The sequence below is a fragment of the Anopheles gambiae genome, chromosome X (genome assembly GCF_943734735.2).
Source record: "Anopheles gambiae chromosome X, idAnoGambNW_F1_1, whole genome shotgun sequence".
NCBI classification, from domain to species: Eukaryota; Metazoa; Arthropoda; class Insecta; order Diptera; family Culicidae; genus Anopheles; species Anopheles gambiae.
In genome coordinates this window covers 5,113,397-5,130,608 of record NC_064600.1, presented here as the reverse complement: position 1 = coordinate 5,130,608, position 17,212 = coordinate 5,113,397, and the positions used below count along the sequence as shown (strand labels likewise).

The 17,212-nt window shown below is 47.5% G+C and overlaps 1 protein-coding gene across 2 annotated transcripts in view; it reads left to right on the top strand.

The window, feature by feature from the left end:
• Positions 1-17,212, top strand: part of LOC1271977 (TOX high mobility group box family member 3) — a 55,497-nt gene that overhangs the window by 21,306 nt on the left and 16,979 nt on the right. For both annotated transcript variants that reach the window (XM_061657522.1, XM_061657526.1), the window contains exons 3-8: positions 4,806-5,062; positions 9,351-9,630; positions 9,996-10,174; positions 10,716-10,851; positions 15,808-15,888; positions 16,258-16,674. In XM_061657522.1, the coding sequence (XP_061513506.1) occupies positions 4,806-5,062; positions 9,351-9,630; positions 9,996-10,174; positions 10,716-10,851; positions 15,808-15,888; positions 16,258-16,674 (1,350 nt within the window). The remainder of the gene's footprint in view (positions 1-4,805; positions 5,063-9,350; positions 9,631-9,995; positions 10,175-10,715; positions 10,852-15,807; positions 15,889-16,257; positions 16,675-17,212) is intronic.

The following is a 17,212-nucleotide window of genomic DNA, read 5'->3' as shown; positions in this document are numbered from 1 at the left end:
CTGCTGCATTAGCCATTCATTGCATGTAATCAAACGGTAAATCATCAATCAGCTACAAGCTAACCGGTCCACCTTTTGGTGCGCTGTGCGTTGATTTAATTGTGGTGGATATTGAAAATCGCATGAGGATGGGAGAGAAAGGAAAGCTATTTTTACAAAAATGTGCGAAGAGAAGGCGTTTCCGTTGCTTGAGTGATAAAGTTGGAGCAGAATAGAAATCGGGTTTCGCATGCGTATTTAGCACCCGGAAAGTGAACAAATGTACCGGTGGTTGCATAACTGTGGGCGCTTAAGGTACGGGAGCTTGCCTGAAGGGTTGTTCTGCACGCCAATTTGGCACATTCCGGACACTCTCGCTGACGTGGTGTTGTCATATTGTGAACCCAATTTTTGATGTTTTTTGTTAAACTGCCAAATTGACAAACTTTTATTTACATTAATAAATTGTTACCCTGAAGGTATGCATTATAAGTTAATGTTGTATCTTGTCTCTTTTGTATGTGTTTCTTCTTAAATAAATTTAATGTTGCTGATGAAAGTCTATATTTATTGATGATGGGTACAATTGGAAAAAAAAATCGAATACGACTCCGATCTGACTCAAAAAACATCGGAAACGACACTGGAAGGAAAATACGCCCAGGATTATCCAGAGTCGTTTGAAATCGTCTGGAGTCCCCTGGAGTCGTCCGGAGTCGTCCGGAGTTGTCCAGAATCGTCCGGAGTTGGTCGGAGACAAAGTTGGTGGAGCCGACTCCTGCTGACTCCGGACGACTCCGACTCCAGACAACTCCGGATGACTCTGGACGACTCCGGACAATTCTGGAAGACTTCGGACGACTCCGGACGACTCCGGACAACTTCGGATGACTCTGGACGACTCCGGACAACTTCGGATGACTCCGACTCCAGACAACTCAGGCCGCTTCCGGACGACTCTGGATGACTTCAGACGACTCTTTCTGACTTCGTACGACTCCGACTTCAGACAACTCCGGACGTTTTGGGACGACTCCGGACGACTCCGCGCGACTCCGAACGACCTAGCGTCCGTTCTGCTCCGGACGATTTCGGATGATTCCGATTCCAGACAACACAGGCCGCCTTAGGCCGACCACGGACGACTCCGGACGACTCCAGACAACTTCGGATGACTCTGTCTCCAGGCTACTCAGGCCGCTTCTGGGCGACTCCCGATGATTCCGGAAGACTTCGGACGACTCCAGATGACTCCGGACTACTTCGGATAACTCCGACTCCAGACAACTCAGGCCGCTTCCGGACGACACTGGATGACTTCAGACGAATCTTTCTGACTTCGGACGACTCCGACTCCAGTCAACTCTGGACGATTTCAGACGACTCCGCACGACTCTGCGCGACTTCGGACGACTCCTAGCGTCCGTCCTATTCCAGACGACTTCGGATGATTCCGACTCCAGGACGATTTCAGACGACTCCGGACGACTCTGCGCGACTCCGGGCGACTCCTAGCGTCCGTCCTATTCCAGACGACTTCGGATGATTCCGACTCCAGACAACACAGGCCGCCTAAGGCCGACCTCGGACGACCTCGGACGACTCCGGACAACTTCGGATGACTCCGTCTCCAGGCTACTCAGGCCGCTTCCGGGCGACTCCGGATGACTCCAGGCGACTCCGGATGACACTGAACTGAACTAGTTATTCCGATTTTGTCAGAGTCGGACGACTCCGGCTGACTTCGGACGGAACTAGTGGTCCTGTTCGGAACAGGACTAAAAATAGCCGGAGTCGGATCGGAGTCGTGGATGCGCTCCAGAGAGTACACTATTAGTCTATATGAGATACAAGTTGATGTATCCTTAAGGAATTGACAAATGTAATTAAGTAGAGGAAATCTTAGTGTGACATTTACCTCGTCCAGTTTATTTATTCACTTTTTGTAACGCATTCAATTAATTTTTCCCCCCTAAATCGCCAAATTAACACCCCATTCACTTCGAGCTTGTGTGTGCGTGCATGTAAAACTGGAACGAAGTAACTGTCAAATCCAAAATCTTTGTATTAGTTAAAAAATGAGCTATACAACGAGCTGTATCCTTCATGAACCTTGGTGCAGCTAACAAATGTTTTTTGCCTAATGTTAGGCGTTTTTTGTGAGAAGCCTAACGGGGGGCCAATGTCATACTGTTTGCATAACGTCAGGCGGAGACAGTTGATTAGTTCATCAAATGTTTCTGTAGCCTTACATAGCTTGGAGGCTTCGTTACTTCCTGGCATTAAAACAAACCCATATCAACCAATACGAAGGTGGCAATCGTGGGTGGTACGCCAACTGCATCAACTATATCACACTAAGGTGTGCAACAGAGGTGTTTTGAAGTTGTTCTTCTAGTTCTCGTGAAATGTACCTGTGCCGGAACAGCATTGTCTTTTCTGCTGCTGCTTATCGAGGTAATGATGTTGCTTGTTACGGTGCAACCATAGCAATCGGCGCCTTTATTGCCCATCCAACCGCCGCACCACCGCAAAGACGTAACAATATTACACGCCCCGGGGTTTGCACTTTATCATCATCCCTTTACCGCATTGCCGCACCCGCCTTATCACAGCGGATTTTCCCTCTGGTGTGTGTTTGTTTCTTCTGGTTTTGTTTTCGCATCGCACTGCACTTGTTATGCGCGCACTCCCCCCTTTCCGCGTTGAGCATGGCACCAGAAACAAAAGTGCACAGCCGGTGTAACGCTTTGTTATTATCTGAAGTTGATTGTTTTGCGTTAATACGATCCGCGGCGTGACTAGTTTACTTGTATCCTGGGCGTTCGCGGTCTTGGGCGGGTGGAAAACGGCTGCCCTTGCAGACAGACGATTCGAATTTTAATCTATTTGTTACCTCGCCTCTCGGGCAGGATTTTATGTCTTATTTCATTCCGTCTGGTTTGGTCTCCGCCCGATTCGTGAGCGCACAGGTGTAAATGGTTGAGATGGTTTTTTCCAATTTGGCGACGCCGACACGACTCAAATAATAATAAAAAAAGGCATGAATGCGTTTGATGAAAGCAAAGATGACGGATGCTGTGACCTACTTTTCGCTAGCAATGTTCTCAAAAATAGCAACCGTAAAAAAAACCCACGAACCGCTGCTACAGAACGGTGTGAGAGTTGGCGTCCTCCCGCGCGGTAAATGCTTTTAGTGTAAAAAAAAGATAACAACAGACCTTTCTCGTTTTCAAAAAAGTTTTGGGAGGTTGTCGGTTGAATTTCCAGCGTGCGTAACACTAAGGCCGAGCGGATCCATACATCCTCCACACTGTCCTACTACGCACCTGAAGTGAAATGCATTGAGCTCACCACCATCAGGTCCAACAACACCAAGAATCAATCGCAACCGGCAGCTTTGTTGGTTGATGAAAAATCTTTCCGAACCGACGAGCGAAAGCATAAAGCGCAACCGTCCTGTCGAGTGCACACACGCCCATTTCCCGGGGATTTAGCAAAACTCTTGGCGGAGATGATTCTGCAGCGCTCGCTGATCCAGCGTGTTTGCATCTGTGGGTCGTAAAAGTGCTGCAAACGCGCGGTCCAATAGACCGTGCTGCATCCTTTCCTGCCCGTCATCCCGTCAGCGGTGCATTTCGTTCGGTTGCTCTGCCCCGACGACAAGATGAGGTCGCCTTTTACTGCCGTCTTATTGCGCTGCTCCTGCGAGCGAAGCATCGCCGAGTTGCGGGCGGGGCAGCGCTGGTATCCTTTGTTGTCCCCTTGTTCGACCTCGGGATGATCCCGGGGTCTTGCCAGTGCGATGTGAAGGTCAGCTATTGGAGCGACACGGAGCTATGTCCATGTCCGTTCGCATCAGCGGAAACAGGTGGAAGGAGCAAGCAGGAGAGAGCCCGAAGACGATTGCTGTCGTAAAAACTTTACTCGCTTCGTATAGTTTCGCGCATAAAGCGGGAACAAAGAGCACGCTGGCGAGCGCGAGAAATGGCGCAAGCGAGGGAGGAAGGAAGAAGAATGTATCATTAAAATAATAATAATAAAAAAAGAGCTTGCATCGCATTTCATTGCCCTGTGTTCGCTTTTTTATTAGGACGACCCAGGCAGGAGGAAAAAGTTAAGTGTCCGTTTATGCTTTCATTCTGAAGCGGAGTGTTCCCCCCCCCCCCCTTCCCCTCTTTTTTGCTGTTTTTATTGTCCCTCCTGCTCCTCACTTCCAGCCTGTCCTGTGCTAAATGGTACCAGCTGACCCGTTCGGTCGTTCAATGTTCAATTAAAATTAGCACAAGATTAAAATTCAATTGCCCGAGCGCGAACCGAGGAGATTGGGGATTAATAAGCGAGGCGAGGTTGCAGTCGCTGCCTGCCACCTGGTGGGGTGGGAAGATGACGGAAGAATTTAAGTGCGTACACCCGGGGGTGGGTGACATTTTCATAAGGATGAATTATCGCGCTGCTTACAGCTTAACGCAGCATATTAACGTACTATTAACCTGCCTAGTCGGGCCCGGGCGGAACAAACGGATAAAGAAAACACAAGCGTCAATCGTGTTTGCCAATGCTCGATGCCAAAACAATCCCAAGATCGGTGGCAGTGGATACCGAAACAACATACATTTAGTGGAGATAGAAAAAAAAACGGAACGGGGAAAAAAACATTAACTAAACAGGGCGGACATGGGAGGGTGGTGCGCAGCTGGAGCCTTCGGTTGACGCGTTCCAGCTGCAGCCGTCATTTGCGCGCACAGCCCTATTTGCATAAACCCTCTAATGCACACACCTCATTAACCTTTTGTGTTTTGCATTTGCCCACCAACTCGTTGCAGACGTTTCACACACCGTCGTTCGGCGACGACGAGTTCGACATACAGTCGATGAACAGCCACCTGCAGCACCAGCAACCGCAGCAGCAGCAGCAGCAGCAGCAGCAGCAACAACACCATCAGCAGCAGCATCCCCAGCAGCAGCAGCAGTATCAGATGCACGGCAGCACCCAGCAGCAATCCGGCCATATGGTGGGCCTGCTGCAGGACCAGCAGCAGTCCGGCTACGGCCAATGGCACCAAGATATGAACCATCACAGGTAAGGAACCAGGAACAATCGGTTAATCACAACCCGTCTTCTGCCAATAATGTTTTTGTGATCCAAATTTATTGAAGTTCGCGTTGGGACATATCCAAGATATTTTGGGGTGAAAAAACAGGTATCCTTTCATGATTTTCATCTTACGGTGGTTTCTCCAGTAATTGGGATGACTAAGCCCATGCAGTTCAGACACCAACTCCAAAGAGTTGAGACATGTAGTTCTAGGAATTGTAATATCTAGTTCTTGAAGTTGACATATGAAGTATGTGAGTTTGATATGATACAGTCCAAGAAGGTAAGATGTCAAGTAAGATGTCAAGACCATAAACACACATCTTCAATGGTTAAGTTGTCAATACAAATCAGCAGTGATGTCGCGTCCAGAAGGTTGAGATAACTCTCACAGTTGAGTTGTCAATTCTAAGGAGTTCAGATATTGAATTCAAGAAGTTGTATCATCAAGCTCAGAGGGGCTATCCAAGGAATTGATATATCTAATAGCAGAAGTTGAGATGCTAATTTCAATAAGCATACAATTCCAAGGGTTAGTTATAAAAATCAAGCAATTGAGAAGATTAGTTTAAGAAGTTGCGATCGTTTAGGTGCGATATCATTTTCAAAGAGTACCTAACGTCGAGTTCATAAGTTCAATAATCGAGATGTCAAGTCGCTAGTCCAAAAAGTTCAGAGTCCAACTTACAGGTCGTAACACTCCATGACGTAGTTACAGAAATACTCCTTGCCAAACTTTCTGGCATAGCTTATTTCAAATCAATGAATTGTTCGCAGTACATCATACATGACCATTAACCGGCTTTGAATTTGTATACTTCAGGAAGCAAGTCTCGTGCAATGGAAGCACTCTAGTAACAACAAAATATTAAAATAAATGGAATATCTGGTTTTAAATAAATCATTTCCAAAGCCACCCAACTATCAGGCAATGTTCTCCATCACTCCAGCTGCACAAAGGCACCAATAAATGGAGTTCCATCGATACCATTCCGGGAATATTCCGATTTCCAAGATGCATCCTTCGCCCGCTCGGGAGGGAAATGCGCGCCAGGCAACAAAAAAAACCATTGCAATGCTGTAACTAGCGATACGTTCCATTTGCAGCGTATGCAGATGGGGCTAGAACTAATCACCGTCCTCGGATGGAAGTTTGGAATTAGCCGGAAATATTTCAGTTGTACGATTTCGGTTTGATTTTGAAATCGAAATGTTGATTGATCGAATTACGGCCGCCCGGCAGTAGCCGAAAGCGAGCATTTTTGTTAGTCAATAATTGCGCACGATGAAAGTTAATTATCAAACTCTACAGCCTGCAACCGCAGCCAATCCCACCATCTCACGTGCGGGCTGGTTATGCTGGATTGACAGCTGGGGGAGAGGATAAAAAGAACCATTAATAATCTAATGCAACCATGCATAATAATAAATTCGCCACTGTCTAGCGCAGTCACGGGTTTGAACGGGGCGAAGAAAAATGCGCTCAAACTTTTCGAGCGAAGAATTTTATGGAAATTTACAGAATGTACTTGGGAAAGGTTGGGAGCAGCCCTGGATTGGGGATTTTTTATATCCCTGTTGGTCGAACAACTAGAGTGCGTCCGGTAGATGATTGATATTGCGTCATTTCTGCGTGCATCCATTTATGTCACATGAAATTACACTGAATCTGACGACGTCTAGCTAACGATGCCTGACAGCAGAGCTTACGAGAATTTCCCACCGGGCATGCAGTTTATTGTCGACTCAAGTACAATTCGCTTTCTGCCAGCCGGACCGAGAACAGGTTCCATTTTAAATCCAGCCTTTGCTTCCAAAAACACATAAAAGGATGTGTCGATTATCTTACTCGATCCATCTTCCTTGCACCTCGGCCACGGCCAGAATGGACCGGGAATGTATAAAAAAATAAATTAATCGACAGCGAAACAGCCCTGAACGCTGGCAATGCAGCCATCTCGATTGGGTCGTTGTAGTGACCCAGCTGCCCAGTCCGGTACATGTTTTGATCAAGGTTCTCGTATAAAATTATATGCTAGTGGCATTTGTGCTATTGAGCCATTACATTTATAATCTGTGCCTGTAAAATTGGTACGTAATTTTTTTTCTCCTTATTTTTACAACCCAATTACCCACCCGTCCAATAACACATGCATGGTCGCCAGTTATCTGCCTGTCGTCGTCCGCGCGTGGCGTGTTAGTATTCTCGAAGTAATTGGAGCTCATTAAGGATAAGATTGAGAATGATACCTTTTTTAAAGCTGAAAATAAAAGCTCTGTTAACTGCATGGTACTGTACGCAACACACACCTGTCCTTTGCTGCCTGTTTTGCCATTTCCCGTCCAATTAGTAATCGAATTAATAATGCGGCTGGAACTGGTTTATGGTCCCGGTCTGCGTTCTACCACTGTACGGCAAACAGTTGAGGCTTGGCCGCTGGGCACTGGAATGCAAAACAGCTCATCCTTTTTTTTTAACAGCTTTCCCGTCTCCAAACAGTCTACGGAATTGGTATTTCGTTAAAACATCCGGCCGTGTTGTGTGGCTGCGAGTAAGGCAGAAGAATCAAACAAACGCTTAAAGCTGCGATGCGTCCATCGAAAAGAACAGAAAATCACAACACGAATCGAATAAACCAGTGTTACAATTATGTCTTTGAAGTGCGATACCTAACCGCGGTATGTGATGGTGTAATACTCATCATACGCTTTGACATTTTCTCTCGTTTGATTTGCCACATACATGGAATGGCAACCAGATTTTAATCGCAACAAATGTCATTTGCTTTATTAAATAAATCTCTTCAAGCGGCTTTTTCCGTCTGCGGAAGATCAGATTTTGTTTTTTTTTCTGCGGAAGTTCAGAATGTTTTTTTCTTCAGATGTTTTTTTTTTGGGACTAGAAGGTACCACCGGCGGAACCGTATTGCTAAAAATGAGGAGATGATGCTAACGACACGAGAGAAAACACGCTTATAGTTTAAAGTATAAGTGTACCTGCAAAGTAAAGAGATTTGAACTGGAGACGTGTTTGTGTAATGTAACGACTGCTCGCGATGTCACTATCGAGTCAAGCTCTTTACTGGGAGTTAATTGCGGTATAAAAGCTGCCGCTCGACTTGCAAACCGAAAATACAATAATTGTTATTTATTTGTGTGTGTTTTTTTTTCGATCACAAAACTACAACAAAAAGCATTTTTATAACAAAAATCATAGAATAATGTATATAGCAACTTCAAATGATCGCATGATAGCTGTCCTCGACCTCTAGACTGTCCAGAAGCAGCTGATGAAGTAATCAATACGCGTGTCAAATAATTATTTCGCATCCAACAACAATAGCAACACCAACAAACCCACCCTAAGCGAACACATTTTTCCCTCACCCCCCCCCCCCCCCCCCCACCTGCATTCCCTCTCCCGCGAAAGGTGTAGGCCGGACCAGGCGACAACAATCAAAACAAAACCGACGGGAGAGGGCACGAAACGAAAAAAGGCGCGAAAACACACTTTCACTCTTAGTGCGACGTGCAACAGGCAACCAAAAAAAAAAAAGAACAAAAATCGACCTTCCCTCCTTTTCCCGCCCCCGCGATTCCCCGTGAGCTGACCTTGACTCCCGATACACAATTTTACCGCTATTGCGTGGGGGGGGGGGGGGGGGGAGCTCGTCGTAGGCAGCATCTTTCCAGCCCTTTATTCCAGCCGCACGCCCCGTGGCGTACTGCTCAGTAGTATTTTGCAAAACAAACCACACACATACACACAAAAAAAACCGGGCCGCGTGCTGCACCCCGTGGCGGTTTGAACCCTCTTCGCTTTCTCTCTCTCCTCACCCCGAAAAAAAAACACAAAAAAGAACAACCAAGCGACAAATAATAAACCAACAGTGGGGGGAGAAACCAACCTAAAAAAAAAATCTCCCCAAGCGGCGCGGCGCCGGCAACAACAACCGCACAACATCATCAGCGGTTTTTCAGCCAGCCGCTTCAGCTTCCGCCGCACCCAAACGGCCGGGGGTTGGGTGTCCGCGCGCGCGTAACATTTATACCTGTTACCGCCGTACCGTGCCTCCCCCATGCCGTGCCTGCTGCTTGCAGAGTGTGTGCGGGAGCGCGCGAGCGCCCAGCTGATCGCCCTGCGGGGTTGTTTTTTTTTCCCCCCCCACGTTTCTTTCGGATGCTTCCACACTTTTGGCCGCCGTTGCTTTAACCCTATTGCGTGGCATTTGTTCACCCTCTCTCTTTCTTTCTCGCTCTCTCTCTTCCACAGCCCGTACACGCTACAGTCGCCGAACCAGCCGACCTACCATCAGCTGAACGCTAGTCCGAACAACAATCCCACGCTGCACGTGATGCAGCCGCCCCAGCAGTCCCCCTCGATGGTACCACCCGCCCAGCAGCAGCAACAGCTGTCCCCTCAGCAGCAGCAGCAGCAGCAGCTCGTTGGCGGAAATGCGCTCAGCTTCATTGGGCGCTCGCCGCCCCAGAACGGGGTCGGCCAGGGCACGGAGAACGGCACCACCAGCGACGACAGCGACGACACGATTCCGGTAAGCGACGCGCCAGCATAAATAATTGCCCCACACACACACACACACACACACTGTGACGTACCGTACCGGTTGACCCACTGCGTGTGTGCGGCGTGCGTTTGAGAACGAAAAAAAAAAAAGGATTCGCGTCCCTTTTTTCCTTCGGAACTCCCGACGCCCCTCCCGGCATACACGTGCCGTGACACCTTTTGGGGCCAGCGATTTTTGATCGTTCGCTTCGTTCGCTTTTCACAAACACACACACACAATCGCGCGGGCCCTCTTTTTTGTGTGCGGGTGATTTGTATCCTGCCCCGTTTTGCTGACCTTCTTGTTTTTTTTTTTCTCTATTCTCGTCCCATCAACAACAACAACAACAACAGGCAAACTCCCTGAAGCGCCCATCGTCGGAACCGTCGTACGGGGAGGAGGCGCTCGTCGGGGCGGCCGGCATGAAGGCATCGGCTGCGGCTGCGGCCGCGGCCGCCGCTGCCGCCGCCGCCGCCAAGAAGCCCAAGGTCACGAAGAAGAAGAAAAAACGGGATCCCAACGAGCCGCAGAAGTAAGTTCGAGGCATGAGCGGCCTCCTAGGCCCTTTTTTGCAAAGCGCTTTTCCAGCTGATTGGCGGAGGGAAAGCAAAACCCATAAAAAGACACCTAAAGAGGAAGAAGAAAAAAAGAGAGACAACAATTTGGACAGCAAATAGTTCTGTTTTTTTTTTTTGCATACAGTGCAACTCTTTTTTTTTTGCTTTCCGTCTTTTGGGTGCTTTTTGTTTCGTTCTTCTGTGCACTATACAGGGTTTTGCAGGGGCTCTCACAGTTGTCGGACACTTCCTTGACTCTTTCCTATTGGAAGTGAACTTCGTATTGTGGGAATGGGACTCTACGGCACCCTATTTGGTCAGGCTCCTTCGGAAATTCCTATTGGATTTGTCCAACAATCGTGCCATTGGGGTCCGATTCCCATTACATTAAGTTCATTTCACTTAAGAAGGAGTCTATAAAGTGTCCCACAGCCATGAGAACTCCTGGAAATCCCTGTGTTTAGCCACAACCTTTACTAACCTTTGCTTCAACCCGCTCCTTCCTCCTTCTGCCAGGCCCGTCTCTGCCTATGCGCTGTTCTTCCGCGATACGCAGGCAGCTATCAAAGGCCAAAACCCGAACGCCTCGTTCGGCGAAGTTTCCAAAATCGTCGCCTCGATGTGGGACGTGCTAGCGACGGAGCATAAAAATGTAAGTATACGCGCACACACGCGCACGTAATAGTGTAGTTTGGTGGTGTTGTGGATAGTGGTGAAAGTGTGTGTCGCCATTTGAAAGAAAAAAAACACACACACATACACGCGGTCCAATATGCTTTTAAATTTCTAATCAACTCAACACCACGTTTGTCTGTTACGTTTTTCGCTTTTTGGTGTTTTATTATTTTTTTTTGTTTATGTCCTATTGTTAAACCCGATTTTCTGTTCCGGCTCAGCAAAAGGAAGAGAGAAAAAAATGGAATGGAAGAGGAAACAGGGGGCGGCATGGGATTTGTTTCACCGCCGTCCCTCACACGCACGTTTGGCCGTGCTTGCGAGAGTGGCGCGCGAGCCACTAAATTTGTGTGCTTTCCTTTCCTTTTTTTTATTTGGCTTGCTGATTGCCACATTACAAAACCATCGAAATTAGCTATTTAAAAAATGCTTTAACCCCTTTAACGGGACGTCGCGTATGTGTGGTTAGCGGAGCGCTTTTACCGCTCCTTAATTTTTATTACTCGTTTGTTTTATGCGCTGCTGGTGTATTAATGGTGTAGGTTTTTTTTTCTTTCCTTGTTGCTTGCATCGCGCCTTTAGTTTTTTTTTTGTACATGACATGTTTTTTGTGGCACGGATCATCCTGTTTCCGCTCTTATCTCTCACATGGCTGATTTCTTAATTAACGATTAATCGCGTGAATGCGTATTGAACAGCTCGACGTTTCGGGTTTCCCTTTTGTTCTATTTTTCGCTTGTGCTTGTGCTTGTGGTGCTTGCTCGAGGTCAATTGCTTTGTAACTGATCGGTAATGAACCGTAGCTCGTTGCGAGAGATGGTTTAGTGTCGTGCCAACCACTTGGACTTTCACACCGCTGGTCGTCGGTTCAAATCTCTTACTAGTACATCGTTACAATCACAGCAAATTAATGAGGCATACAAGCGAAGAAGAAACAAATCTTAACAATGTAGGGGAGAAACTCGACAAATGCTGTATAAATAACTTTAAAACAAAAAATCTCCTTAAACCCTGTTTTTGTCCATCTCAGGTGAGAGAAATCTGAAGACAAAAGAAAACCTGAAAAGAAGTTAGTAATCAAAACTAGATTACCTTTATTCTTATTACCTTTGTGCCATAGATTTGTTTTAAAACCCAAAATCTCTGCGAAATGATTGTGTTGTTTACTTACAGTTAAACAATGTTCAAAAGCACCTTACTTTACTTGGCTGGTTTACTTGGCCTAGCAAAACATATTGTGTTGCTATTCGGTTATTTATTTCCAATTGCAACATCGTCTTTCGCCGTCCGCAAACGACATGCGAATAAATAATTTCTGACAATGTTATTCATCCACGCAATAAATCAACGAATGTGTTCGATCAATCGTGTTTCGAAACCAAAAACGCCATCTGTTTTTTGTTTTTGTTTTTTTTTGTCCTCGCCACCTCGCCCTGCTTTTACTTTTGGAAAGTTACATTCGCCCCCCCCCCCCCCCCCCCCCCCCCCCGGCTGCTCTCTAGAAGAACTAGAGTGCAGGCAAGCATTACTTTGCGGCACACTATGTTGGGCGGACAAAAAAAAAACACTCACATAACATCATCCCAAAAATGTTATCAGAGCAACGAACTTGCTCCGCTTATTTGGCTAAGGATAGGATAGTTAGTGTTTGTGTACGGGCGTCTTCTTTTTTTTCGTATGCTTCAAACAACCACACACATAGAGCCACACAAACCATTTCGCGCATAGGGATTCACTCTATCTCGTTTGCTAGTATCTCGCAATCGGCGGTCTTATCGTGGTCTCTTTCGCGACTCTGACAGCAACAGCACCCTCTCCACTCCCCCTCCCCCTCCCCCCCCCCCTCCCTTCCAAACCCTAGGGGCCGGGAAGAATGCGCCTGAAAAGCAAAACAGCGGCAACGGGTGAAAAGCGGAACGGGGAAATGTTTTCAAGCAAATATTGATCTACCACTGAATTCGTGATACAAGAATTGCTTTCCCTCGCTGTGGGGATGGGAAGGTGGGGCGGGTGGGACAGATTTCACCATTGCCTTGGCTCTCCATTGCAGTGTGCAGGGGAAGGCCGGGAGGACGTGCAGCAGCTGGGGTGGAAGAATCCTTTTTGTAAAGAAATGAAATTCAATTGAATTTGCAATAATCTTCCTCTCACAAGAGGTTCTCATTAGGGCGCAAAAGTGAAGGTGAGGGCAAGGGCGCAGCAAGACGATGGAAACCTTGGAGACGGGGGACCGAGGGAGGTGGGGAAGGGAATGGGGAGGACAGAGAGTACCACTTCTAATCATCTCTTCCATCTTGGCCGCACGCTGGTTGGTTCTGTTTCGATCGCTCTCCTTGTTTCTCCCTCGCGCTCTATCCTCTTTGTCTCTTTCGCTCTCTTTAAATTCCGAAGTTTGGAATCCGATTACGCTCCAAGAAGAAGGATCCCTTCGTGTGTAGCATACACACACACACACACACACACCCTTCGCCATTCCCTTCCGGGCGGAGGAAGTCATAGTGCTCTCTATAGATCTCCCTTGCCCTCCCGTTTGGCTTGTTTTTGCAGGGAAACAATAACATCGACACAGAGCGAAAATAATCCTCCTTCGCACATTCCTCCATTCCATCCCGCCATCGAACAAATAACCTCTCTCTCTCTCTCTCTCGGTGCTCAATCGATCGAATCATTAGGCAGATGTGGCACAGAAACAAACGAACCTTGCTTATCAGTTCGGGCGGCTTTCCCGCCCGTTGTATACAGTTGCTGTTTTAACCGACGCATTGATAAGCGCTTTCGTGGTGCCAACCGCTCAGCGTACGGGGTTTTTGGTAGGACACACCCGACGAGCGTGAGATCGAATCTCTAATGCGCACCCGCCGCGTTGTTGTTGATGGTGTGTTACACTTCTCTAATTTTACTTCAACAGTTTTTTCAGCGAGTCGGTTCGAGTTCTTCTCTAGCGATGAGAGAAGAACACAACACCACCACATTTTAGGTGCGTTGAAGACATCTTAGACATCAAAAAAAACAAAAAGGAAGAAAACATGAAAGCTCTATTTGATCAAATCACACTCCTCCACCTCGTGCGCTCGCCGTTCTCTTTCCCTGTTGTCGAATCGAGATGAATAATCGAGAACACCATATATGTGTGGAGAGGGGGGAGTAGTGTAGAAAAGAGACTTCGGGAAAACAAATGCTTTTTAAAAAGCAAAAAAGCCAATAGAAAGTAACGTTTGAAGCATAAACACTAACACACACACATGGAGAGCAGACGCGCTTCGTATACAGAAAGATAACAAATAACCCAAAATGCACTCCCCTTCCTCGGTGGCCGCCTGCACTTCCTCTCGGGGCTTTTCGATGATAACCATCGTCTTTGCTTTGGCGAAACAGCGCTGGGGACTGGGAGAGCGAAGTGTATGCAATTTTATTTGCTCTGCTCGTATGTCGTATCGCTATATAACATAACGAATTTCTCCTCCTGCCCACCCACCCACCAGTGTGTCCTTTTAGTGCACGTCCCACTGCTCCCTGGCTGCTGCTCCTCCTGGTTCTTTATGATGAGCTTTATATTGTGAAATTTTCGTTTAAACAACCGGCTCCTCGTGCGCTAGTCGGGAAAAAGTCTTACATCATGTTCGCTGGCGAAAACGAAACCGCCACTCTTTCTCTCTTGCTCTCTCTCTCTCTCTCTGTCTATCTGTCTCTCTCTCTATCTCTCTCTCTCTCGGGGCAGCAGGGTGGAGTTCGGTAGGAGCGCTTGGCTGTGCTTCTTCCGCTCGTGCTCCTCCGGCTTCTTGCTCCGTGCGGTGCGGCCGCGAGCAGAATGGGGACATGCGCGCGGGCACGGGCCACCATTTTACACATGTCTGCCCTTTCCATCACTGACTTTGTGATGGGGGGAGGGTCTGGGGGTTTAGTGGGTGGTTAGTAGAGCAGATCTGTTCTTATCCTTGTGGGGTGGAGGCGCCGCTGAACGGGGTTGTGTGCCCTCATGGCCACACACCCACACACACACACGTACACAGAGAGAATCGTCGTCGTTGGCGCCGTAGTAGCATCATTCTGCTTCGCTCTCGTGCACTTATGTGTCTCGCTTCTACTAGCCCCACTCCCCCCCCTCCCCTCTTTTTGCCCTCCCTTTACCCCTCGCAACCCTGGGAAATGGGAAAAAGGTATTTCATTTCATCCTTCCAGCTGCATCTCGCTCTCATCCTCTCGCAGTACGTACACACTAGACACACACACACACACACACCGGCTCGGCAGCACTGATAGTAGCATTATGTATGCAACCCGAATACAAGACACGCCGACGACATAAAATGAGAGAGATAGAGAGAGAGAGAGAGAGAGAGAGAGAGAGAGACAGAGAGAGAGAGAAAGAGCGACTCAAAGCTCCCATCACATCAACCGGTGGGAGCGGGGGTGGGGGGGGGGGAGGGCGAGGAGAAGCGAGACGCGGGAAGTGTGGAAACATTTGCAAAGTTTTTCAATTTAATTTTCAAGATGAGAATCACTCTTTTACTTCCTCATCATTTTGTTTCACTGCTCCAGTTCCGTTACCTTCTTCCCGTCGGTTGTTTCTTTCTTCTTCTTTTTTTTTGTTTGCTGACTTGCTTCATTTTTGCTATGTTCGGTGATTAAGTGTGTGTGTGTGTGTGTGTTTGTGCTTTTTTCTTCATTTATCTTGTATCGTTTGCTGCGTTTCTCCTTTTCTACGATGTTCCCACCGGTTGCAGGAATGTGTTACAACAATTCTACAACGAGTTTGTCTGCACTGGTGGCTGTTTTCTAGTTTTAGCTGTAATTTATCTTGTTTTTTTTATGTTTATCTTTGAACCGTTTACTCCAGTTAATAGTTTTTTGTTTTGCTGTGTTTTGTTTTGTGAGTAATTTTAACGGCCTTTGAACTGTTTGCTCATGTTTCAATGCCTTCTTCTTGTTACAGGTTTATAAGAAGAAAACGGAAGCTGCTAAGAAAGACTACTTGAAGGCTCTCGCCGCCTACCGGGCGAGTTTAGTGTCAAAGGTAACATTTCTGACTGATTTCGCCGCTGCTTGCTAGACTGTCATTTCTCTCTTGCTTACCTATACAGGGGTTTTCAGAGGTTCTCATAGTTGTGGGACACTTCCTCGACTCTTTCTTATAGGAAGTGAACTTCATATGTTGGAAAATGGGCTCAATGGCTCTTTTTGGCAAGATTTCTTGGAAATTCCAATTGGATTTGTCCAACAAGGATGCTATAGAGTCCAATTCCCGTTACATTAAGTTCATTTCACTGAAGAAAAAGTCAATAATGTGTCCCACAGCTATGAGAACTCCTGGAAAACCCTGTAAATCCATTTTTTGTCCCCCAAAAAAATAATAATAATAATTTAACTAAACTAAAAACAACAGGGAACCGAAGGCGAACAGCAACAATCACCGCAACAATCAATCTACTCCCCTCCGCCACAAGCAACGCTGCAGCAGAATCAACAACCACAGCAGCACCACCATCAGCAGCCCCAACCGCCACCCCAGCAGCAACAACAGCACCAGCTGCAACCGCAGCAGCAGCAGCAGCCGCAGCAGCAGCAGCAGCAGCAGCAGCAGCAGCATCCACATCAACAGCATCCACATCAGCAACAGCAGAACAATCATCTGGTGAATCACTCGAAGCACTCGCCCCAGAACGGACCCTCCGTGGCGCAAGCTCCGCCGCCCGGCCACCTGCAGCACATGCAGGGACTGCAACAGGCGCAACAGCAGCAGCAACACTCAAACTATGCACCGTCGTACGCATCGTCGTACAAGCCATCGCAGCAGCAGCAGGTACGTTCATTTAGTAGTTTTTTTTTTTTTGGTTGTTGTTAAATTTTCCGCTGCTGCTTGTACCTAGGGGGGGAAAGGGTGTACCAAACGCAGCGTGGTGTGACAATTCCTCTATCCCACACACTCACCACTCGGCGTTCTTACTCGAACTCGGGCGCGGGCTTGAGAAACATGTGTTTGCCCTAGGTTCCGGCGGTTGCCCAACTGCGGGCGACCGACTGTTTTCAGCAAATAGTTGCGCTACTCCAATTGCTGCCACCCTGCCCGGGCGCGGGAACTATATTTTGCTGATGGGCTGTTCCTCGGCGTCAATATTGATTTTCCTTGTGAGGAGACTTTCCTTGATTTGATAAAACCCTGGACGCGAAAACATCCGTTCGCATATTTTTGACTCCCATCGGCATATTGTTGGGGGGCGGTTAACGCGATCTCCTGCCCGGTACGGTCCTGGTTTCCGTACTGTGGTCAGCTTTGCACTTCAAAGGTAAGCCCCGCGTAGCGTACCTCCTCAACCCTGCGCTGTGGCCATTTTTTAAGA